Here is a 26,978-nt window from a genome sequence, read left to right on the forward strand (position 1 = left end):
TAGAATGGGGTCGATCCTTTAATACCTAATTACACGTGGATATATATGTTAGATTGCACATTAGTTAGATTTTAACATATGTATAAACCTTGTGTACAATTATAATCGTAGACAATTTTTAATGATAACTGGTTAGCATTCTGGCAAGCAAATATTAATGCTTTAGGAAAAAAAAAAAACAATTGTCTATGGTGATAATTCGGCGTCTTCGTCATTTCATTACGGTTTGGTTAAATTGCCATTTGCTGTAATAAAAATGATATTTCTTAAAAGCCAATACTGTTAACTTATGTTTTGTCTTAAATTTTAAACATATATTATATAGCGTTGATCGCTCGCGTCTTCTAAGTAGCATTAGCAAGATGGCTGATATAAAGGTAAGTACTCGTTATTGGCGGCATTTTATCTTGTAACGGTCAAATTGATATTTATTTATTATAGTACATATGCTATTGTTTAGTTATGTACTTGTTTACACATATCTATTATCGAATTAATATATTGATTCGACATAGATTAATAAAATTTTAAATTATCTCTGTTCTCCTTGAAACTTGTTCAATTAGCTTGTTTACACATTTATTTTTATATTAAAGTGAGCGTACGTTATTGATTCTTGTAATAATAACCTTATTATGAAAGACAAGTATCTCTTACATTTATAAGATTGGTAATTATTCGTTTGGGATTGGACACTGATTGAATGTTTAAAAATATTTATGTGAACTACCTTTCATATATCATTATTTTGTGGCGTAAGACTAAACTGACCTACAGCTGTTATTTTTTTTTTGTTGATGCTTAATTATGTATAGGCAAAATAACTACGAAATATTGTTATGGATTGATCTCACTAAAAGTTCTTTATTAAAGCATTATACACTTACGAAATCTTGACCATTGAGCACCCACAGGTATAAAGGGTACTTTTACTTTATATAAAAGGTTCTAATGCATTCACTGACTGCCATTAGAGATTCCACGGTGGTTTATTTTAGGTCACTGAATAACCAGAGAATAGAGTTGTAATACTATGTTATAATAATTATTTCATTGTGCATATATAGGAAGAAAATTTCTTTTGAAATTAAATAGAATTTTTATTTTAACTGTAATATTAGTTAAACTACTTAATTACTTAAATGTTTTTAGTCGAGAATGCTCGACTAGTTTAATACCATTTTTTTATACAGTTTAATAAATTCTATTTCATTTTAAAACAAATTTTCTTTAAATTTTCACAATTGCAATGAAAAAATAAAAATTTGTTTAGTTTTTAGAGTTGATATTTAATGTTAGTGTTATTTTGAATCTGAAGATTTATTTTTATTATTTAATTAATAAATTGATTGAATCAAAATAAAAATTTTCAGAATTTTTTATGGCTAAAAGATGAATTTATGGTTAGTATTATGAGACATAAGAAGGAATTTGTAAGAATAGTCTAGATATATGACATTATTATTTTTGCCATTAACTGTCTACTGCTGAATATAAGTGTTCCCCATAAGGGGAATTTTGGGGGTTTTTAGAGATATTTTAAGCTCTGCCTCTCTTATTCGCCTCTTACCACATCCATGTGAAAGGAAGGGGTGGCCCATTCTATGCCAGGACATATACAGCATATGCCATAAAATACATTAAATAAAAAAAAAAGTATAGTTTTTAGTGATAATAAATTTCTGTGCTCTATCATATTGGTGGATCAATGTCATTACATTTATTATCAGATTCTCATGTCTTTTCATTGAATTTCCTTTAATAATAATATAAAGTGTACACAAATGCAAGTGCAGAGAATAAAAATGCAGTGATATTTTATATATGTATTTATCTAAATAATATTAATTTAGTTATTTGTTAAATTTATGTACTGTGAATTTGATAAAAAAATAAGATTATTTATTAATACTGCCAAGTATAGAAATATAGGTACAGTCAAAATCAAAAGTCAATTGTTATTTTCAATGCCCATATAAACTATTGCACACAAATAGGTTGACAAGGTTTTAGCGTCAAATGTGCATGAACATAGGTCAAAATGAGTTTCATGTGTATGTTATAGAAATATATATAAATAGACATTTTCATGTTCTCAAAATGTTCATTGATTTTTTATGCTGACTGTACATAGCATAAAAAAGTAATTACCTATAAGTATTTTGTGCTACGTACGCAGACTTGACATTGGTGGGTCAGTGACATTGCATTTGTTATCCTACCATCTAGTAACATCAATTCTACTTTATTATATTGGGTTCCACAGAGGACATTTATTTTTATTGGAATGAAGGACATCAAGTATGCAAATGAACGATGTTAAAAGTTCTTATTTATTTATTTATACAGTCAAGCTTTTTTAATCTAATATATATGTAAGTTAAACCAGTAGTTATTACATTAAAAATTTTATTTTTATATGGGCTTATTTAATAAATAATTGGTGTTTATTTGCAAATATAAAAGAATTTGAAAATGTTTTTTTTTTATTTATTTAAACGTAATAGTTATCATAACTGCACATTGATGATAGGAGAGAATGAAGTTTTTCATCGGCCAGACGTTGGTTTCTCCCTTATGTCGTATTTACTATGAATTAACCACTATTGTTTCCAGAACTAAGTAAAGGTTGACTTAGAAATATTTTTTGTTGTAAATTTGCGATTGGAAAGATTTTGAAATGAATAGAATTTAAGTCAACAAGGCCTGTTCTTTATTATCATTTTTATTTTATCACATACTTACATAGATAAATATTTACAGACTATGTTTAACAAAATGAATAGCCAGAATGGCACGACGGAGGCAGCGCCTCCAGCGCCGCCAGCCAAAGGACAGAAGGCTACGATTGAAAAGATTTACCAGAAGAAATCACAGTTGGAGCACATTCTGCTCCGACCTGACACATACATTGGGTCTGTTGAGCGGGCTACTGAGACTATGTGGGTGTATGACAAAACCAAGGAATGCATGGTGCAAAGGGAACTCAATTTTGTACCAGGTACTATTAATTTATATTTTGATCCCTAGGATTTTTTTAATGAATGATAATGGAATGGTAACCCTTCCTGGGCTATCGGGATACACTGGTGGGGCACCAGTGAGGAATGAATGGTGAGGATGAAAAGGTAGATCAGTTAGCCCATTGTGACGAATTGAACGATAAATTAGTCACGATGGTTTCGAGGGGGAACCGCGAGGAGGTCGACCTGGTTGGGTATATTGCTAGCAATGGGATTCTTAGTCTCCATTACTAAAAATCCCTTCCCCCCGTAACTGCAATATTGGATCTGTAAAAAAAAAGTTACGCATTTTAACAGAATGTTATCATATAAGAAAGCCGTAAACAATTTACTATTTATTAAGCTTATTAATAGTTTAGATTAATAATTAAGTCTTCATTAATTGTATGATTGTTACCTTAGTATAAATTAACTGTGATAGCTGTATATGCCTCTAATTGATATGTTCTCTAGCCTTAAGCGTACTTGTAGCATTTATAACTATTCTGTTTAATTATTGTAAAAATATTATTGATGTATCTTATTATAAATAAGTAAATAAACTTTTATTCATAATAAAATTGTAATTCAAAGAGATCTCACAAATTCTAAATTGAAACTCTTTTTACAGGCTTGTACAAAATATACGACGAAATTCTAGTAAACGCAGCGGACAACAAACAGCGAGACCCAAAAATGGATGTAATAAAAATTGACATAAATCAAGAGCTGAATACGATTTCGGTTTATAATAACGGCTGCGGCATCCCTGTTGTGATGCATAAAGATGAGAAAATGTATGTACCGACCATGATTTTCGGACATTTATTGACATCATCAAACTACAATGACGAGGAGGAGAAGGTGACGGGAGGTAGGAACGGTTATGGTGCCAAACTTTGTAACATTTTCTCAACTAAGTTCACAGTTGAAACAGCTTCTAAACAATACAAGAAACATTTTAAACAAACTTGGGGCTCAAATATGACGAAAGCTTCTGAACCTAAGGTTAAGGAAGCAGGAAAAGACGACGATTTTACTAAAGTGACATTCAGCCCCGATTTGGCCAAGTTTAAAATGGAGAAACTTGAAGATGACATTGTTGCGTTGATGAAACGACGCGCGTACGACGTGGCCGCGTCCTCCCAAGGCGTTAAAGTTTATTTGAACGGGGAAAGGTTAAAAATAAACAAATTCAAAGATTATGTAGATTTATATATAAAAGGTAAAGAGGATGAAAATGGACAACCGTTGAAAGTAGTATATGAGAAAGTGAACGAACGCTGGGAGGTTGCGCTTACTTTATCTGACAGTGGGTTCCAACAGGTTTCATTCGTGAACTCTATAGCTACCACTAAGGGTGGAAAACACGTTGACACCGTGTCCGATAGTGTTGTAAAAAGTATTCAGGAAGTATTAAAAAAGAAAAACAAAGGAGGTGTAAATATTAAGCCTTCCCAAATAAAGTATCACATGTGGATGTTTATAAATTGTCTTATTGTAAACCCAACCTTTGATTCGCAAACAAAAGAAAATATGACGCTTCAAGCTAAAAGCTTTGGATCTAAATGTAATTTCTCTGAGAAATTTATAACTGCCGTGAGCAAATCTGGACTGGTCGAGTCCGTATTGAATTGGGCCAAATTTAAGGCGCAAACTGAGCTGGTGAAGGCGTCAGGTAAGAAGCAGAGTAAACTTAAAGGTATACCGAAATTGGAGGACGCAAACGATGCTGGTACAAGGAATGCACATCTCTGTACTTTAATTCTCACTGAGGGAGATTCAGCGAAAACTTTGGCTGTGTCTGGACTTAGTGTAGTGGGCAGAGACCATTATGGAGTATTCCCATTGAAGGGTAAACCTTTAAATGTACGAGACGCGTCACACAAGCAGGTACTTGAGAATGTAGAAATAAACAATTTAATAAAAATTCTCGGGTTACAGTATAAAAAGAAATATAACACAATGGATGACTTGAAGTCATTAAGATACGGCAAAGTGATGATCATGGCTGATCAGGATCAGGACGGTTCACATATCAAGGGTTTGATCATCAATTTCATTCATCACAACTGGCCCGAGTTGCTCAAATTACCATTCTTAGAGGAATTCATCACACCTATTGTGAAAGCAACCAAGAAGGATAAAGAGATATCATTTTACTCATTACCTGAATTTGAAGAATGGAAGAGAGAAACAGAGAATCATCACACATATAATATCAAATACTACAAAGGTTTGGGTACCTCCACATCAAAGGAGGCAAAAGAATACTTCCAGAACATGGACAGGCATAGAATTAGGTTTAAGTACAGCGGTACTACTGATGATCACCACATTGAGTTGGCGTTTTCGAAGAAAGGGGCCGATCAACGCAAGGAGTGGTTGACAAGTCACATGGACGAGGTGAAGAGAAGAAAGGAGATTGGCCTACCGGAAAGATATTTGTACACAAAGGAGACCAAAGCTGTCACCTATTCAGACTTCGTAAACTTGGAGCTGGTTCTCTTTTCAAATGGTGACAACGTAAGGTGAGTTGTAATGACTTTGACACTTTAAAAAAGTTTATGTTCGATAATTAAAATAATAAACTTAACATTTGCATTTTGCAGGTCGATTCCTTCAATGATAGACGGCCTAAAGCCGGGCCAGCGTAAAGTGATTTTCACGTGTATAAAGCGTAACGACAAACGCGAAGTTAAAGTCGCGCAGCTGGCGGGTTCCGTTGCTGAACATTCCGCATACCATCACGGTAATGATTATAATATTTAAGTCTTATTTTTTTTTTGTCACATTTCTATTTATTATATCAATAAATATGCAGTGTTGGTAAAATTGTCTAGGCCCTGTAGCCTAGGTAGTTAATTTAGGGATAACATAAGAGATTTATAAAAACCAAATTTTGCAATCTTATGCAATATAATGTTATATTGGGATGGTTAAATTATTTATATAATCTCTACTGTATATCTATCTATAGATATTTTATGTAAAATACGTTTATTTTCCCTAGAACTTATGAAAATTGTATATCTTCAAATGTTACATATTTTTCTTTAGTGGTTTTATCCAAATTTCTTTAGCTATTTTATAAAATCAGTTCAGACTTCCTTTTAAATATATGCATTCATATTAGTTTTATTTCCATTTTATTTTATAGGTATTAAATTTAATATTTTAGTGTTTTTGAATCTTAAAAAATACCTATATATAATTTATTTAATTTTCCAGGTGAACAGTCACTTGCCATGACTATCGTGAACTTGGCCCAGAACTATGTAGGTTCTAACAACATAAACCTACTGCAGCCACGCGGTCAGTTCGGTACTCGACTCTGTGGTGGCAAGGACTCTGCGAGTCCTCGATACATATTCACCCTTATGTCGCAACTCACAAGACTTATATTCCATCCGCATGATGATCCGCTGTTGGTTGTAAGTGAATAATTCATATAATGCATCTGTAAATATGTTGTTTTTTTTTATGAAAATGGTATAGTATTATCCTCTGCTTGGTATACGCAGGCGAGATGAAGTCGAGTCAGTTGGCTCATCTTGACAAATTCATCAAGAATTTGACAGAGGTGAAAGACGTGTTGCAAAATATGCGTGGACAGAATAGCGGTCAGGGATTGTTGACAGTAAAATTTCAAGATCCACAAAATAATACCTAGTTGATTATTATATTAGTTGAATCAAGATGGTTTCCAGAACCGCTTGGAGGGCGGTCTGAATCAGTAAATTACTAGCATTAGTGGCCCTATTAAACTAAACTATTCTATTATTGACAATCCTCTTTGAATATGTTGGATTTTAAAAATATTTTTTAGAGATAATAAAGATTTTCCACAAAAAAATTGACTTCAGCTGTGTCAAAACCAATTATTTTTATCGTAAAACTAAACTTCTGAACCGATTTTGAGAAAATTTCCAATCGACCATCCTTTTAGATAAAAAAAAATATTTTCCAAATCGGTTTAGAACTGACGAAGCTATAAGGTAACAAATATAAAAAAAAAATACAAGTGAACAGAGATTATTTTTTGAAGTCGGTTGAAGTAGTGTATGTTTTTTGTAAAAGAGAATCTAATTTAATTTTAATACTTTGCCAGCATGAATTTGAAGATAACCAGAAGATAGAACCAGTTCACTATATACCCATTATCCCGATGGTGCTGGTGAACGGAGCCGAAGGTATCGGCACTGGCTGGTCCACAAAGATACCCAACTATAACCCCAGGGATATTGTTGAAAATATACGGTAAGTTGCTTGTTTCATAAGAATATTTAGGAAACATATTTTTCTTTTCTAACTTTATTTAGTTCTGGGTGTTTTGGGATGCATTCTAGACGATTATTTCGTTTGACATACATAATAGTTTGAGAACCAGGCAATTAGATGTGGCTTTTTTTATTTAGGAGGTTTGTGTGTGGCTAGATCTTTTATATATTTCTTCTATAAATTGAGGGACTATATGGCGAGATGTATATGGAGGAAGTTAGATATGTTAAAAAAAGAGTAACTGAATGGATTCCCTGATTTCTGCCCATCCCAAAGGAAATAAAGGCGAGTGTTTACAATTTTAATGATTTTTGTTACGTTTTAAATGTTATATCATTATCATATCAGCCTTTATTGTCTACTGCTGAACATAAGTCTCCCCCTTGGAAGGTTTTGGCAGTAGTTGCCACGCTTGGCAGGCGGATTGGTAACCGCAGTTACGTTTTAGAGATGTTGTAAGAACGACGCTGCAGCCCACCCCTCGCCTTCCCTTAGTCGCTTCTTACGACACCCACCAGGAAAGGAAGGGGTGATCTATTCTATGCCGGGACCACATGGTTATTTAAATGTTTACATAATTGTAATTTCTATAATTTAATTTTCCAGTCGTATGCTCGATGGTGAAGAGCCCAAACAGATGCATCCATGGTACAAAAACTTCCGCGGGACAATAGAAGGGTTCGGCGACAAATACGTCATATCCGGCGAGGCTGCTATCCTACCTAATGATAAAATTGAAATAACTGAACTTCCGATTGGAACGTGGACACAAAATTATAAGGAGAATGTTCTAGAACCCATGCTGGGCACCGAGAAAGTGAAACCAGTCATATCAGAATATAGGGTAAGTGCCAATTTAATTTTACAATAGCTAATTAATACTTTTTAATATTATTTTTATGATCAGTATAGTTTAGATCTCAATCCTAAAATTATTTACTACTATGAACGTTGTAGGCAAGGAACATTTTGTAATGGCTTTACTGATGTAAAATGATAACCATCGCCTATAGAGATGAGTAATGATGATGTAATTTGTGACAATGTATTGATAATGGTCTAGTTTTTCTAATTTTAAATTCTCCGGAATCACACGACTATTATTAGTCGTGAGGTTCCGGTAAAGATCGGGCCACCCCTTGCTTTCTCGTGGATTTTGTAATTTAATAGTCGAGGGTTAGAGGGGAGGTCAGCAGCGTCTTTTTTAAAACTGATGTTTTAAAGTTGATCTTTGGTAATTCAAAGCCTACTGTAATTACTGCCAAGTTGGCAACTACGTGCATAACCCCCTTATTCCGGGGGAGAAAGGGATTGTTAGCAAATGGAGTTCGACAGCCCCATTGCTAGCAATATGCCCTATTAAGTCGACCTCCACGTGGTTCCCCCTGGAAACCATCGTGAACAATTCTTGTTGAATTCGTCACGATGGGCTAACTGACCTACTTCATCCTCATCTATCATCCTTCACTCGAACCTCGCCGGTGTATACCGATAGCGCGGGTGGGGTTGCCATTCCTTTATAGAGAAGGCCTATGTCCAGCAGTGCACAGTTAATGGTTGATAACATCATTATTTATTTTTTCCATTTGGTTAGATCACTTATAAAATTTTCTTGTTCTACATTGGCAGTACTTGGGGACATCCGAGTTAACTTGGATCATAAGCAGAAAGTGATCAATTCAATAAATAACCAAGCTGCTTCAGTTATTACTCTGTGTAATAAGTGCCTATTGATATAAATGATACTGTATTCATTTCAGGAATATAACACGGATACGACCGTGCGTTTCGTGGTGTCACTCCTGCCTGGAAAGCTGGCTGAAGTGGAATCGGAAGGCATCCACAAAGTGTTCAAACTACAGACCACTATATCAATGACGTGTATGAACGCGTTCGATCACAACAACTGTTTGAACAAGTAAGTTTAAGCAAACGCCACTCTATAACCAGATTCTCAAAATCTATATATAATTTTGTACTATCAGTGTAACTTTTTTTATGAATGCACATAAACTTGTGTTTGGTTTGCTAAAAGTTTAATCATGTTTGTGTCAATAGAAATTGGTATGGTGTGATTTGAAAATACAGGATTTCTTTAGGTTAACGACCTTCTCATACATAAAGTTTTTTTTTTTAATAGTCCATACGTAAGTTTGAAAATTCAGTGATTCTGGCTGAAATTGCTATTTATTTATTAGTATAAATGAAGCATAGATAAAATGGAAAAGAAAAATTAAAAAAAAAAATTAAATCAGAAAGGAAAAAATTTTGGACACTATATCACACGACTATTTAGGACATTATAATTAAATTATTAATATTTTTAAATATTATAGTAGAAAGTAAGATATCCCTTCTGGTTAGATCAAGGCATAGTTACATCAGGAGGATTAAGGAAATAGAGTTGTGCCATATGAAGTGGTAAAGGGGCTCGCCGAATATCTTGGTTGACGAGTACTAGACTCTTAATAGGGAAAGAATAGGCTGGGATTTGGTTTCGGTATCTCTTTACCACAGTTAAGCATGCTGCCATCACTCTGAATGTTAAAGTTTGTGAATAAATTTTAGGTACGATAAAGTAGAAGAGATCCTCAGAGTTTTCTACGACATTCGCATGAGATATTACGTGCGTCGGAAGGACTACTTGGAAGGGCAGCTGCAAGCGGAAGCCGACAAGCTTTCGAACCAGGCGCGCTTTATCCTGGAGAAGTGCGACAAAGGGCTCGTGGTAGAGAACAAGAAACGGAAGGCGATGGTGGAGGAACTCATCAAAAGAGGTCTGTACTATTTGTGTTTCTACTGTGAAGCAGTTGACTTTGTATGGTTGTGCTTCGGTTTGAAGGATGAGATATGGCAGTGAATTTACAGGGTACAGAGGTACAAAAGCTTAATGCAGAGGAATGGCAAGGCATGGACCCCCGTGCACATCCATTTCACCAGAGGGAGACTTTGTACAAAAGTCGTTTGCTTGGGTACCTCTGTCCTATTCGTGTTTCAACCATGAGGTAGTTGTGTTTGCATGTCTGTGTTTCGGTTTGAAGGGTGGGATATGGCGTGAATTTACTGGGTACAGAGGAATAACATCTGAGTCCTCAGGAATGGCAACGCATGGGGGGTATCATGGGCGAAACAGTAGGTATACTCTGATATGTCCATGGTACTATTCATGTCTATAGGTGACCATTATCACTTTCCATCAGGTTGTTTACCATTCTAAGTTGCATTAAAAAAAAGAGGTGAGTACTTTAAATAAATTTGTTAGTTAACTACACTTTAGCCCCTTTTTAACTACTTTTTTATCCTCCATGGATAAGACTTTTCTACTGATAACATTTTTAGCAAAACTATTTACTTATTATCACTAGAGATTTGATTATCTGTTTACACAATTCAATTCAGTAACGGACTAAGTCCATCAGAGGCCCGCGACGGCAAAGCTGAATGAGGCCTTCAGTTTTGAAGTTGTTGTAATTTTTTTATTTGATGTAATTGTTTACATTTAGTTAAAATCTTGCAAGGAAAAGTTAAATAACGCATGAATAAAAGTATGTAGAATATGAATATGGACAGGGAAAATGGAGACGCAGGGGGCCTCTAACCCTCTGGACCAGAGACCCGGGACGTGCCGCCCCCTTCTGTCCCCAGTTGGTCCACCATTGATTCAATCAATTATGTATATTTCACCAAGTGAATTCACTCACAAAGTATTTTCTAATTATGGCAATAAATCGAGTGTATTATTGTGTCAGATTTATTTGGCAATTTATTTGTGACATTGTGTTTATTTGTTTCAACATATTGTGACAATTGACAGATGTCTCTGGCTATTCAGTTAAGGATTGTAGGCGTGATCATATTTGTATATTTTTGTATTTGAAATCTTTCAGGATATGCACCGGATCCGATTGCGGAGTGGAAGAAGCGAGCCGCCAAAATGCAGGGCCTAGAGATCATTGCAGACGACGAGCCTGTAGAATCTGAGGAGGAACCGGAGCCAGAGGAGAAGGGCAAACCAGTTGATCCTGGTAATCATATCTATATTTTTTTAATGGATGAAAATGAAATGGTAATCTTCCTCTGCACTACTGGTATACGCTAACGGCTTACCCGTGAGGAATGATAGATGAGGATAAAAACTGACCTGCAGTTGACCCATCAAAAGTTAATCATGATGGTCTCTAGGGGGAACTATGTGTATAGATAGATAGATACTCTTTATTGTATTATACATAACATTACAATAGTAATATAACTATAAATACAAACAATTACAAGAAAATATTACACTGAGAAAATGCTAAAAGCGAACTCTTCCAGGCAGGATGTCGATCTGTTGTTTTTTTAATGGTTGATAATATTATGGTAACTTCGTCTGAGAGTGACAATATACGCTGGCAGGATACCAGTGAGGGATGATTGGTGAGAATGAGAAGGCAGGTCAGTTCGCCCGTCGTGATGAATACGCCTGTAATTCAATATGGCGGTTTACAGGGGGGGAACCACGTGGAGGCTGATTTGCCAGGGTATATTCTTAGTATTGGTTTATAGAGTATCAACAGTAGTATAAAATATATTTTAGTAGTGGGATATTTAATTTAGTTATTAATAATAATAAACATCAATGCAAATAATAAATATCAGTACTGTGGACATTTCTTATATATTTACAGAGAAAGCATTCCAGCAACTAAAGGAAGTGAAGAAGTTCAACTACCTGCTGGGCATGTCCATGTGGATGCTCACCAAGGAGAAGAAGGATGAACTCCTCAAACAGAGAGACCAGAAATTGGCGGAGCTCACTGCACTCAAGTAAAAAGAATATCTGATACATTTATGCTTAAATAAACCTCTATCTATATAATGAAAAATATTTTGAAAACAATAGAGACATACAATGGACTTGATTTGTAATATAATTATGTTGCATCATACAATACTTTAAATACAAGAGTATAACCAGATGAAACTTTTTCATTAAATTGAATAGATATTTGTAATAGATAAATGTCTAATAAGAAGGCTTTTTTTTTAGCTAATGAGACTACTTTGGGGTGTTGCGTGTGTATTAACAATTTTTATTTATAGTTAGGGGCAGTTGCCAACATTTATTGCTTTAATGAACATAACGTACAATATGCCTGCCTACCTTTTACTGGCTTTTTCGAATTAATTTTTGGGTTCTTATAGTTGCTTTCTATCACCAAATTTATTAATTTAGTGTGAATAAAAAAGTTAAGGGTTGATTTACTTTATATAAAAACTAGCTTTTAACTATGACTTCATTTGCGTGACCGGGAAATGATTTTAAAAGATGGTAGTGGAATAGTAACCCCAACTGCGCTAGCGGTATACGCTGGTGTGACACCAGTGAGTGGTGATAGGTGACAATAAAAAGCAGACCAGTTAGCCCATCGTAATGAATACACCTGGAATTTAGTACGATGGTTTCCACGAGGGACCACGTAGAGGTCGACCTGACAGTATAGTGCTAGCAATGGGACTGGTAGTCCGCGTTACCAACAATCCCTTTCCCCCACCGGGATATGTTTACTGACCCAGGATAAAAAGTATCCTCCATCGTATATAGTATGTGTGTACTAAGTTTTATAGTGATTTTTAAGTTAAGTTTTAAAGGTGTTGTTATAAGGTAACAAACAAATTTATTTTTACATTTATAATATTAGTGGTGTAGTTAGACACATTAGTAGGTTAATGCCATGAAATTTGCATAAAAATCGCAATAATTCCTATAATAAGTGAAACTTGAAATATCTTGACAGAGCGAAGACCCCTTCGATGTTGTGGCGCGAGGATTTGGACGCGCTGCTGTTGAAACTCGACGAAGTTGAGGAGCAGGAGAGACAGGAGGAGCTTGGCATTAACAAGAAGACCTCTAAGGCACTGGTAAATAATACCTAAGAAATTACTGTTTTTTTTTTTTTTAAGAAAACTCATTGTAATAGTTCATGTGTATAGGCGACTGTTACTACTATCTAATAGGTGGTCTTTCAGCTTGTTTACCATTCTAAGTTGCATAAAAAAAAATTAATAAAATTATCAAATATTTAAATTTTCAGTCCTCATATCATGTCTCATTAATTTTCTATTTTTCTATGCTTACAAACAAATAGATGGATAGAATGAAGGTAAGTTGAAAAACAAAGTAATAAAAACCTGTCAATATTTTGATTACCCCATATTTGACGTTATAGTAATGAAGCATGTTTTTTTCCTAAAGTATTTTCTTCTTACAAAATTTTAACTATAAACAAGTAATTTTAAAGAAAAGATTTTACTCTATAGTGATCATATTTTACAAAAATATTACAATATTTCAGTTTTATAGCATTCTCTCTTAGTGTACTTTTGCAAAAATCCATTTTTAAATGTAAATTTAAACTCAAAAAAGATTCAAGCTGCACTATGAAATATGCTATTCCATTTTAAGGCTGCCAATAAGAAGAACCGCAAGTCCCTAATGGATATAATACCATCGGATAATGGCAGACGAGTGGAGCCCAAGATTTCCGAGGACCTCATTAAGAGGATCCAAGCTGCTGAGAAGGCAAAGTCTAGGAAGGAACACAAGAAGGAGTATGATCCTGTAAGTAAACATGACATTTATGTAACATATATTTTAATCTAAAAAAAACAAAACATTTTATTAACTCTTATTGCTTTAAATGAAAAGGAATAATAAATTTACTGAAGTGTTAATATTAATTTACTATTGCAGGATGATCCAACTGGAGTAAGTCCATCAAGTGGTGAGAAAAAGCCGAAAGCACGGGTGAAGAAGGAGAAAGTGGAGAAACCAGAGAAGGCTGATGGTCTAAAACAGACGAAGCTCAACTTCAAGAAGGAACCTAAGAAGGTATGTGCTTTTATTAATGTTAAAATAAAAGATACAATAAAGTTTTGTAATCTGCCCAACTTAAAAATTTCTGTAGGTATATTTTAATTGGCTCTCAAGAAACTATCTTAGCGGTTCTCATATCATTTTTATCGGAGCATGTAGGGTAAAATATGATGTGCATGAGTAGTACAAATCCTACACTAATAATTATTTTGACTTTTGTAAAATTAGTAAATAGTAAATATATTTGACATATTACCACTGCCAATTGGTCCCAAACTTGTTGTTTACTTGTGTCAGCCATTGTTCGTTTTATAAAACAAAAATAAACACATTAGTAGAAGTGTTTGTATATTAAGTAGTTACAGTTCATATTGGTTTACGCTGTTTGAGCGAGAGTCATTACCTTACTGTAATACGACTAGCATGGAAGGGTTCTCTTTTAAGACGAAGTTTGGTACACTTTTTATTTGTACCTTCATATTAAATAAAAAAAAAATAGAGATACTAGAGAATTGCTACAAATACTTACAAATTGTATATAGAAAACATTGAGACTAACAAACAGACATACTCGCGAACACAAATGTTTGTATTATAATTATTTAAATAAGCTTTATTCACGTGGGTATTTTGGGGTTGCTCAACTAGTTCGGACTCAATAGGAGTCTTTATAAAAATAATATGTAAGTAAAATTTATTTCAGTAAACGTAATACAGCATAACTCACGCTATACGAAGGAATCGTTGGTAACGGGGTATAACATTTCCATCGTTAGCAATACGTACCTATTAGGTCAACCTCCACGCAGTTTTTTCTAGAAACCATCTTGGTTAATTTATTGATAATTTCGTCACGACGGGCCAACTGACCTTCTTTTATTATTTTTCGCTGGCGCCTCGCCGGCATATATCGATGTTCAACGATTAAGAAAGAATAAAAACTCATAAAAGTTATTATTTCACTAATCATTGTGTTGTGTGGGGATCGAACCCGTAACCATGGAGAAGTGGCATGAACCCCTACAACTTGATAATCGTCTCAAATCGACTGTGTTCTTGTGTGTTGCAGAAGAAGATGTCGTTCAGCGGCAGCAGCTCGGGCTCGGCGTCGGACTCGGACGCCGGCAGCCTGCCGCCGCCCGCGCCCCGCCCGCGGCCGCAGGCTCGCCGCGCCGCCGCCAACGTTAGTACTCGCAGTGTATACGTGGGGGAAATCAACTGTCTCTGGGGCTACCAGTTCTATTACTAACAATATACTCTGTCAGGTAGACTTCCACATGGTCCTGGAAACCACTGTGTTAAATTCCAGGTGTTTTCATCACCATGGTCCTTAACTGGTGCTGCGCCAGTGTATAATACCTTTAACGCAGGTGGGGCTACTATTCCATTATCGTCTGTTATATATATATATATATATATATATATATATATATATATATATATATATATATATATATATATATATATATATATATATATATATATATACTAGCGACCCGCCCCGGCTTCACACGGGTGCAATGTCTATTTCTGGTATAGCATCTTAATAAAAGTAGTTATAATAGTGTGTGAATATTAAATGGTTGCTAATGATTTCTATCTAACCTTACCTTGTAAGAAAGACTCTGTTTTCCGCACTTAGTCTCTCATTTGGGCCGTTGTGCGTAAACCTAACCTTACCTTACTATTCTTTGAAGAGTATTTAAAATTCTTAAATGTTTATTGAGAGTTTTTAATTTAAAAACAGGTACAAAAATATAAGGATGGTTCAGACGAGTCATCCTCAGATTCGGATGTGGAGCTCCTTGACAACAAAGTGGAGTCGGACACGGAGGCTCCGCGGGCTCTGTCTATCAGTGATGACGATGATTTCAACGTCAAGAAGAATGCCGACAAGAAGAAGCCTGCCGAGATGGATTCGGGTGAGTTGATACACATGTTAATTTATATCTTTGCAGTTTGTGAACGAGCCACAGTTGATTACAACTGTTCCATATATTGATCTATAAGCAGTTGTGTTTGCATGGCTGTGTTTCGGTTTGAAGGGTGGGATATGGCAGTGAATTTACTGGGTACAGAGGAATAACATCCGAGTCCTCAGGAATGGCAACGCATGGGGGTATCATGGGCGAAACAGTATACTCTGTTATGTCCATGGTAGTGCTCATGTCTATAGGCGACGGTTACCACATTCCATCAGGTGGACCGTCAGCTTGTTTGCCATTTTAAGTGGTATAAAAAAATAAATAAATCAGGTGTTCACCTCTATTAAATTATATTTTATTGTTTTTATAGATTGTCTATTCGACTCTCTGATTGAGGACACAAAGAAGGAAGAATTGGAAAAACCGAAACAGAATCACAATTCGTATCCGGTCAGCGACGATGAACCAGTCGCGGTCGACCCGCCGCCGAAAAAGAAAGCGGCGCCTAAACGGAAGCTGCACACAGAGAAGGAGGACAAGAAACCGAAGAAGAGGCCCGCCAAGAATGTATTCAGCCAGGACAGTGACGACGACAGTATATTCGATAGTAAAAAGGTAGGTTGTAGTTTCTGTTGATAAACAGCTTGAATTTTTTAGTTTCCGGTTTGAACCATAGATTAATATCAGTGTAATTCAAATATTTTGGAATAGAATAGATGGAATGCATAATTCACATAGTATTTTGCTTGTTGTATTTATGAGATTGTCAATGCGTTAGAGAGGGATAGACATATAAAAACGCATCAACCTATTGACTAGTTCATAGGAGTCAAATTCATCAAGATATGTCACTTGGTTTTATTGGTCATATAACCATACATACATTTTACACACACATTTTCTATACACTAGCCTGCTATGAATTTAGAAAAAAGGAAACTGATGGTGTATCTTTCGTCCGTTTCGTTTTTTTTATCTATACTTTATTCTCTTATATTTCACTAGAATTTTCTAATTGTCATTGTATATTTTATATTTTTGCTGCAATAAAAGAGTTAGATAAATAAATGTTTCTTACTACAGAAGGAAAAGAAGAAGGCGAATCCCCGAAAGAAAACAAAGAAGGAATGGAGTGATTCGGAGTCGGGGTCGGATTTGGAGGCGCGAGAGGTGGCGAAGGACGTGGTGCCTCGAACCACCTCCTCGCGGCCGAGGACCGCGCAGAAGTACAATTTTAGTGACGGTTCTGATTCTGGTTCTGACTAGAACCGCTAGCGGCACTGTTTGGGTGATTATTTTTTTTTTTACATTCATCAGGTCCTTGGGAGAGAACTGAGCACTAAAAGCCTCTGTGGGGCCTAATTAAAATTATTAATTAAGAAATATGGCTAATCTTTATGTAGTGGACGGTGTCACGAGAAAAAAATTTAAATAGGTAATTTTATCATAATTTTTTAAAATATAATTAAAAATATTGAAAAAAAAATCACAAATGATAATTTATTTAAATATACATAATAATGTTTATGGTGTAGAGAAATGGTGACCTAGAAATTTGACTTAGAGGTATTGTTACAGGAATGGTAGTGGTTTTTTTTTTTAATTAATGGTGCACCTCCATAATTTTGCTTCTTATATATGAACTACACTGTACTATGAACACTCGCCCTCGAAATTGCTTCTACAATTATTACTACATTGTTTCAGATGCAGTATTCAACAATTTGAGTCGCACCATCGACTGCTTGGAAAAAGCCCAGAGGCGTAGAGGTTCGACTGATTTTTGGTCGGATCGCGTGTAATATATTAATTTGTTAATCACATTAAGATTTATTTTTATACAAATTTATCTGATAACGTTACGACTCAACGAAGTGTGATCACGTGGTGAGCCCGTTAGAGAGAGGATTTTTGGGTGTTGCCAGTGATTTTTTAAATTATGACAAGTATGTGTCGATCGTGTCCGCCATTCGAGTGTGGTAAGTTAGCGTTACATTGCGGATCGGCCATCGTCGCGGCGTCTGCGGCGGTAAATCTCCATCTAATTCGTTACCGTCATATAAAAATTATTTTCTGTAGCGGATTTTTTTATGGTGTCGAGTATATTAAACATGTTAAGTCCACACGGACTGTCTGTCGAGTGTAGCTTATAGTATTAAAAAACTACAGATGTTTTCGATATGACGTCGACGGCATAACCGCACGCGGATGTCGAAACATGTCTAGGACGATTGATTCGTCCGTTTGAAAGAGTGTTTGATAATAGTAAATTGTTTGTAGTAAAATTGTTTTGACGTCCCGTGGCGAAAGATCCGTTCAATGCGACGCTAGCTTTACGGTTTATAGCTCATTATAACATCACTTGCTCCAATGTAATAAGGGACATTTTATACGAATATGGGGCCTGTTATACCATTGTGGATTGTGAAAATTGGTTATAATTTTAACAATTTACTGTCTACTAATGATGTTCAGTGGCCTTGTTGACTGCTATAGATAAAAATTCAGCCTATATTTATTTACTTGTTGCAATACATTTGAATACAAAATATCCTTCATAATAAATTGTCTTACATTTCCTTTGTACTGTTTTCTACTTGAGCTTTAGAGCCTAGGAATAGTATGGTCCTTCCTGTGTCGGAGCGGTGCTGGTGTAATGTGCACACAACACACCATTACGTTAAATTAGGCACAATTACTGTTAAGTAATATTTATAACTACGAGTAGTTAGTATAAAGTGGAATGTTTGCATGCACGTCGCAAGAAACGTTCGTCTTGCTACGTTTTCCGATGACAGATTGTTTTTTTTATGTTTTGTTTGTGGACTAAAATTTTCTATTGTAGAACTTTTCGACGATTGTACATAATTGTAATCTTGAAAGTTTTCTATTCTGCCCGCCTGTCATTTCATTTGTATAATGGATTTCCAGTTATTTATTGTCTTTATTTTTTTATTTTCAAACTCGGCGTTTTGTTACTTATGACTACTTGAGATTTAACACTGCATAAAAGCTTTTAATTTTGATGTCGCGATATATAAAACTATGTTTATATTTCAAGAGTAAGATTGAATCTCTAAAAATGATCTTTTATTTCTTCTCACCTCGAATCTTCTATTGCCATAGTCTTAATGTGCTAATGTTTTTTTAATTTCAAACAATAATCTAATATACCGTCCGTGTAATTTATAATGTATAAACGAATTACATTCTATTGTTATGCATAGTGCATCAGGATAATTTGTACCTTGTTCTTGGCATGATAAAATATTTTAACCCTTTGCACTCCAGCCTAGTAACTCATAGAGGTTGTCAATAATTCATTAACTTAACAATAATTTATTATAATGAAAACATAATAAACTTATCATAAATATTATAAAATAAACAGACAAATTTCGCTTAAGTATTAAGGGCACTGAGTCAGTAAAACAACCGTGTCGCCGTAGACTCAACAATGGATTTAATGTTAGCATTGTAATGTCGCAAATACGGCGACAAATGGAGTGCAAAGGGAACAATACAATGAATGTTTTGACTCTAATAAATAAATATATGTGGTGTTAGAACTTATAGTATGTCTTCATTATGTTGGTTGTATTTTAGTAAGTATTGTACAATTTGTATCATCGCTGGTATATGTACAAATTGAGACAATTTAATGAACGATTTATTGAATTTAGAATTTCGTCAATTAATGTTTTGAGAATATTCTAAAAGTTTATGAAATCTCGTGTGCGCAAGATTAATTTGTTACTCGGTAATTTCGTTCGTACTTTAATAATTCGATACATGAAATGTTAATTTTCAACAATTTGTAAATAAAAGGATAATTTAAATATTTGTGTTGTTTTAATTAAACAATGTCTCCGCTGAAAAAATGTTCACATCCCAGTATATGGCAGCAAAATCATTCAAGATTGTTTTCCAAAGGGGCGAGGGGGAGAGATTCTTAGGTGCCTTTTTAAAAAGACTTGCTTACTCTCAAACATGCCATTACCCATAGCTGAAAGCTTCACTTATAATTCTAAAGTAGTCGTAGTCCATCCCTTACACGCCCTATGTTCCAATGTACGCAACATTAAATACAAACAAACTACACACCTGAATGTTCTATTCAGGGTGAATTTAGTATGGAAGACCCATTGTAGAGATGCAAAATGTAAAAAATATTTATTAATTAAATATTGTCTTTTGGTTGGTATAAAACCAATCTTCATTGTGTTAGGTGGGACTTGCCATAATAAAATTTATAAATATGACGATCTCTGTACACGAGAAATATTTAAGAAAAATTGATGTGAAGGGTCTCAATCAGAGGAATAGAAGTGAAAACCATTCATTTCAGCCACTATCCGTCCACTACTGGACATAAGACTTCTCCATAGACTGGCATTAAGAACGGTCCTGAGCCACCTGCATTCACTGACTCCCTGCAATGCATTTCATGTCCTCACTTCATCTAGTGGGGGGTCGTCTTACACTGCGTTTAAACAATAATTTATAAAAATTTTGTCTATTTTGGTATTGTATAATACTACTGCTTCAATGCGGTCTTAAGTTTTATTCCTAAAGGTCTCCATTCTAACATAAAAATTGGTGTATATTTTATCTTGATACTTCGTCCAGAAGTGGTCTATTTTCCTATTTCACAAATCTACGCGTATGAATTAGCGGGCAAAAGCCTAGTGCAATATGTATTGTATTGTATTCTATGTATATAATACAACATGTATTCTATGTAGGTATATCAAAGGGAGATTTGGTAAGTGACAGATAATGATATGTCACTTGCCAAATCTCCGCTTGTTAAGACAGCAAACTAGATATGATTTGCTCTCTTATACTAGCGCTAAACGAATCTAAGATTTAGTCTTTGCTATAAGACAGAATGTGACAGCGATGTATGGTCTTTTCTAATGCGTTCAGTAGCAAAAACTTATTTACCAGTACATTCGTTTACCATTCATGGATTGGTCATATGAAGGAATAATTTATTAAAAGTGTTTCATGGAGGTGAAGAAATTTTTAGTAACGGAGAAGATAAGTCGATCTTGATTCTTCGAAATCATCGTGGTTAATTCTTGAGGAATTCATCACGATGCGCCAACTTTCCTGTTTTCATTCTCACCTATCATCCCCTATTGCTGCATTGCCAGCGTAAACCGATAGAGCAGATTACGCTTTCATTCCCTTTTCATTCCCATCCCATTAAAAAATACTTTTTATAGTTTTTAGTAAAACGCATGTAATTCTGTTACGTAACTTTTTATTTTATAATTATTTTTAAATAGATATGTTGGTGTCAATAACATGGAGTTAGATCAGTTATATATATTTTTGTATAATACAAAAGTTTTATGAAAATATTTCGCATGGAAACATGTTAGATGCTTTCGAAAAAAATAATAATAAAATTGTACTTCAATCATGTACATAATTTTACAAACACGTAGAAAAAATCAGATTTTTTTTTAGAAATTAGAGGTAAATAAACATAGAAAATACAAAATATCAAATACATAATTCAAAAATCCTATTTTTGAATAGAAACAGGTTAAATATAGTTAGAAAAATTAATCATAAACGATTGATTGATATTAAACAATACGTTCTAAATTATTTTAAACATGTTCAAAAATGAAACTAAAAAATTGTAAGTTAAATTTTCCTGCAAAATGTACTAATTATAGAGTATACTTTAGATATTAGTATAATAATATATAACAGTATTATAAACAGTGTTATTATTTTTTGTAAATAAATGAATGAAATTTTATATAAACAACAAAAAAAAATCAATATGGTGGATATAGGTAGTGTTAGATATTTTTAATTTGTAAGAATGTATTTGACATCTTAAAAATTCATAATAAAATTTTTGTTAATATTATTATATACCTTTACATCTTATATATTTTATAATATAAACTAAACACTCTTTGAAACAGTTAATATTAATTTAATATGGCATTCAATTCAAAGAGTGTCCGCTAGTATACTTAATTATAATATAATTAATATTTACATGAAATGTTATAACCGTAAGAGTGTATGTTCACTAAGGAAGATATAATTGTTACTAGTTTTAATAAAATACTAAACATATAAATACGTTCATCCATTATGGAAACTGGGATCATCGGCCATACGAACTCAGTTCGAATTTTAAAATTGATACTGTTTACATGATTAAAAGTTAGTGAAGCATAATAAGTAAACAATAGTAATTTATTGATACAATAAAAAAAAAAAGAAATATTATACATTATTCGACAATTCAACATTAATTTTTGACAATATAAAAAGTCTACGGAGAGTTTCCGTTGAATACATGTTAACACGGCACTGGCATCTCGCAATACAAAATTCAAATATTTCAAATTGACCAAAGGCCAACGTGCCCGGGCCGTGAAAAACCGTATTTAAAAATCGAACGTCGCGTTCGATAAACAAATTAAACCTCCAATTACCATTATTAATATCATTAGTACCTACTTAATTTGCTCTCTCTATCAGAGTAACCTTTAGCACTTTCTCTGTCGGAATATTTGCCATTATATTTATTGTATCGGTCGCTATGACTGTTCTGTCTGTATTGTTTCTCACTCGTGCTGTAGTGGATCTCCGAAGGACCTATAGTCTTAGACCAGTGATGGGTCCAGTAGAAGTCGTCTGGGTACCGCGGGTAGGGATTCTCTCGACAGAGTACCACGCAGTATATGAGGCTGCCGAGGAGCGTGAGGAAACCGAATATGAGGAAAACTATCCCCAATATCCTGAAACAAGATTACAGATGAAAAAGGTTAATTATCTATGAACACAAATAAAATTAATAATAATGGAGTGAGTAGGGAGGGCGAGGGATGGGCAGCAGCGTGCCTCTTAAAACATTTCTAAAGCCTAATTGCGGTTGCCAACCCGCCTGCCAAGCGTGGCAACTAATGGCAAAAACCTCCAAGGGTTCATCGTCATCTATCATCCTTCACTCGTGCCCCGTTAGTGTATACTTATTAAAAAAAAATACTACTTTTTACTTTAAAAGCCGCAGGATACAGTTAGTACTCAACGCAAGTAAAAAGTTTTTATAATACTTAAACAGTTTTATATTTTTAATACAATTCACTCGACCTACTAATAGTGAGGTTTCTAATCACATTCCCACAACAATCGACACGTTTCGAAAGGTAGTCGAACACCACAATCGTATTCACAGCTCTAACAATTGAATATGGTCGCATAATTGTTCTGAGAACATTAAAAATCGCTTTACATTTTTTTTTCAAGTAGGTATAACTGTACACGCCATTTTGGATGACATTCGCCCGTGAACTTCGTTTTGCTTCTCATAGTTGTCACAAAAAGGTGAATAAATTATTTATCGTAAGTGTTCGTTCACACAGACCGGCTCGGAGAGGATAGCGTTTAAAATAAGTTTTTAAACTATTGAATTAAGGTGTATTATTACACTTCACTTCTTTCGTTATGTGAATTTGTGTGAATGGACACCAAGTATTTTTTTTTCATGCGAGCAATGCCACGTCTTCGTGGTACAGCAGGCCAATATCCTCCACTTATGGAGAGCTGTACCCAGTAGTGGGACTTTTTTTTGATGGGTGAAAATGGTATGGTAACTCCGCCTGCGCTAACTGGATACGCTGGCAGAGCACTAGTGAAGGGTGATAGATGAGAATGAAAACAGGCCAGTTAGTCCATCTTGATGAATTCAGCAATTAACCATGATAGTTTTCAGGGGGAACCGCGAGGAGGTTGACCTGGTTGGGTATATTGCTAGCAATGGGATTCTTAGTCTCCATTACTAACAATCCCTTTCCCCCCCAAACCCAGTAGTGGGATTAGGATGTTAATTGGGTTGTTACATTTGTGGCGTAAAAATAAAACTTTATTCTTATATCCTTCCTTTATAGAAAGGGATTATCAGTAATAAGGTCTAACAGTTTCATTGTTAGCATTATATTCATCTTGCTACTGCAACCGAAGTTTTTTTTAAATGAATGGTAATGGAATGGTAACCCCGTCTGTGTTATCGGCATACACTGGCATGGCACCAGTGAGGGATCATAGATGAGGATGAAGTAAAGACAGGCTCATGGCGACGAATTTGGCAATAATTAATCACGATGGTTTCTTAGAGGAACTCGAGGGTTTTGGGAGGTCGACCTCTACGCGGTCGTATATCGATAGCACAGGTGGATTACTATTTAATTATCACTCACAAAAAAATACTTGAACTCTGATGCGGGCATAAAAAAGATATAGATAATGCGATAATATAATTTTTATATTTTAATTATGGCAATAACAACGTTTCAGTTATTAACAACTGGACGCGAAAGTCACAAAAAAGCTGTTACTTCTATCGATGTACCTACCAATAAAAAGATAAAGTATAGTAAAACGTTCTATCTATGGCACAGGCATTTCTGTGATCTATAGTTAAATTAGTTTTTGACAGTTTATGGCTGCCATATTTATTTTATGGTGTCGTTAGTCACTCTCACATGTTTAATAAAAGCCGTTAAGCTATTTAGGCTATACGTTGCGGCAATAGATCCGGACATAAATAAGTACAACAACGAAAAAATATTATGCTTTGGAACTACGAGTATGTTAAAGTAATATAGGAAGATTACAATATTTCATTTGATTGTAATACTGTATTTTATAGGGGATGGTTAAAACCCAAACAGGATTAGCTAGGAGGAAATCCCTTTCCCCCTAATGAGGGGGATTATTAGTAATGCGTAATACCCTATCAGATCGATCCCCCCGTGGTAACTACTGGAAACCATTATGCTAAATTCCAGGTATATTTATTACGATGGGATAAATGATCTGTTAGCGCAGGCTGGGTTACTATTCCATTACGACCAAGTAACACTTTTTTTTTATACAACTTTGAAAGGCAAACAAGCTGACGGCCCACCTGATGGAAAGTGGTAACCGTCGCCTATAGTCATGAGCAGTACCATAGACATAACAGAGTTTAATGTTTCGCCCAGGATACCCCCCATGCGTTGCCATTCCTGAGGACTCAGGTGTTATTCCTCTGTACCCAGTAAATTCACGCCATATCCCACCCTTCAAATCGAAACACAGCCATGCAAACACAACTGCTTCACGGTTGAAACACGAATGGGACAGAGGTACCCAAGCAATCGACTTTTGTACAAAGTCTCCCCTCTCTTTTTTTAACGATATTTTGAGCGTGTATCCACAATTAGATGTATTTGTCTCCAACTTGCTGGAGTTACGTCAGATGACCACAGAGTGTTTATATTCAGTTATTTAAAATATAAATGTTATTTCTATTATTGTTATGTAGTTATATTGTATTTAACTTTATTAATATTTTTTCTTTTAATAAAAGTTATAAAGTATATGTTATTGTCTTAGTGCTTTCTTGGATGAACGCATTCGAAGACTGTAAAGCTCAATTAGTTGATCAAATAAATAAATAAATTATCATTCATAAAAAAAATACCTTCACTTTACTTATCCCTCACTGGTATTCCACCAGCGTAAACCAATATTGTATATAACTACCAATTTTCATACATTCAAATATAAAACATTATGCGGTACTGACCATACAAACAGAGGCTCGAAGAACTGCAGCACGATCACGAACCCAAGGGTGACCAGTATGAGACCTAAGTTGAGGAGCAGCATCAGGCAACACATGCCCTTCACGTTCGGGCAAAAAGGGTTCGGAGCCGCCATCGCGTCTACCTTCACACCAGCCTGAAATATTTTTATACAATTATTATAAATTATTAAACTAAATTTCAAAAACGGTCATTTGACGACGCTTGGTAGGTTTAGTGTTAAATTTGTTTTGTTAGAGGAGTTATATGGTGTAATTACACCGTATCTATGTATTTATGCCAATTCTCTCTAATGGTAAGTAGATAGGATTGAGATTACCTTTCTTGAAACTTTGGATCTGTGGGTAGATGCGACAGAGGGCGCCACCGCGCTCCTGTACGAATACACGCTGCGCGGCGCTCGCGACTGTCGACTGTGGATAAAATAATTATTTATTAAAAAATATGTTAAGATATATAACTAATTAGTTTGTAATTAATTCAGCAGAAAAATAGCAACTAGCACAAATAAAAAAATAAATAGAAAAAAGAATTCAACCAATGAAAAATAACAGAAAAATACGTAAAAAGGTAACACAAAATAATGTTCACGACTATAACTCTTAATGGAATAGTCAGAGGTATTCATTCTCAATTAGCATCGTGGTGTAATAAAGTTGACACATCCCTTTGTTTTTAATTCTATTTTTTTTTTATTTGGTTCCAGCATAGAATAGGCCACCCTTTCCTTTCCCGTGGATGTCGTAAGAGCCGACTAACGGAGAGCGAGAGGGATAGGCAGCAGCATCCCCCTTAAAACATCTCTAAAGCCAATTCGTCTGCCAAGCGTGGCAACTACTGACAGAATCCTCCAAGGAGAAGGCTTAATATTCTCGTCAAGAAATTTATCTAGCGCAGTGTGGTGTCATGTGAATTGGAGCCTGCCTTATTTCCAGTCGCGTTTAATAATAATTTCACTTATTTACACGTAGGTAATGCGTGACGCATCCGACACGACGAAGGCAGTCTGTCAGTAGGGTTGCCAATTTTTTAAGGGAACAGTGTTCTTTCTTGTAAGTACAGGATAAACTGGAAAAATGAATAAACTTGAAACTTATATTTTAAATTAGTTCAAGCTATGTTAGCTGAACTTAAATAAAATAAAGCGCTTTAAAAAGTATACCAATAGCACAGTAAAGGCATAAGTACTTTCTTTTTACATTGTCTCCATATTTGTCACTTCTTTATTCTTATATATTTGTTTGAAATAAACGACAACACTGTCTTTACATCTTTTTACACA

The 26,978-nt window shown here is 34.7% G+C and overlaps 2 protein-coding genes across 5 annotated transcripts in view; one reads left to right on the forward strand and one right to left on the reverse strand.

Moving 5' to 3' along the window:
- Nucleotides 1-165: 165 nt before the first annotated feature.
- LOC113521409 (DNA topoisomerase 2) lies at nt 166-19,908 on the forward strand. Of its 3 annotated transcripts, none has more exons than XM_052902929.1 (20): nt 166-377; nt 2,764-3,001; nt 3,634-5,533; nt 5,615-5,754; nt 6,234-6,436; nt 7,114-7,262; nt 7,890-8,127; nt 9,044-9,201; nt 9,852-10,060; nt 11,171-11,308; nt 11,954-12,092; nt 13,064-13,187; nt 13,415-13,429; nt 13,732-13,887; nt 14,020-14,157; nt 15,212-15,325; nt 15,890-16,064; nt 16,438-16,682; nt 17,151-17,355; nt 17,775-19,908. In XM_052902929.1, the coding sequence occupies exons 1-19, from the start codon at nt 363-365 to the stop codon at nt 17,331-17,333; spliced, it is 4,677 nt and encodes a 1,558-aa protein (XP_052758889.1). In that variant the 5' UTR covers nt 166-362; the 3' UTR covers nt 17,334-17,355; nt 17,775-19,908. The 3 variants fall into 3 exon arrangements, with proteins under 3 accessions (XP_052758889.1, XP_052758890.1, XP_052758891.1); XM_052902930.1 differs by having other exon boundaries at nt 17,781-19,908; XM_052902931.1 differs by lacking the exon at nt 13,415-13,429 and having other exon boundaries at nt 167-377.
- A 1,429-nt stretch (nt 19,909-21,337) lies between these two features.
- Nucleotides 21,338-26,978, reverse strand: part of LOC113521407 (uncharacterized) — a 142,038-nt gene continuing 136,397 nt past the window's right edge. For both annotated transcript variants that reach the window (XM_052902939.1, XM_052902938.1), the window contains 3 exons: nt 26,016-26,109; nt 25,678-25,832; nt 21,338-22,846 (listed from right to left, as the gene is read on the reverse strand). In XM_052902939.1, the coding sequence (XP_052758899.1) occupies nt 22,555-22,846; nt 25,678-25,832; nt 26,016-26,109 (541 nt within the window). In that variant the 3' untranslated portion in view covers nt 21,338-22,554. The remainder of the gene's footprint in view (nt 22,847-25,677; nt 25,833-26,015; nt 26,110-26,978) is intronic.

The sequence above is a fragment of the Galleria mellonella genome, unplaced genomic scaffold (assembly GCF_026898425.1).
Source record: "Galleria mellonella isolate WM207_F2 unplaced genomic scaffold, CSIRO_AGI_GalMel_v1 utg99, whole genome shotgun sequence".
Taxonomy (NCBI): domain Eukaryota; kingdom Metazoa; phylum Arthropoda; class Insecta; order Lepidoptera; family Pyralidae; genus Galleria; species Galleria mellonella.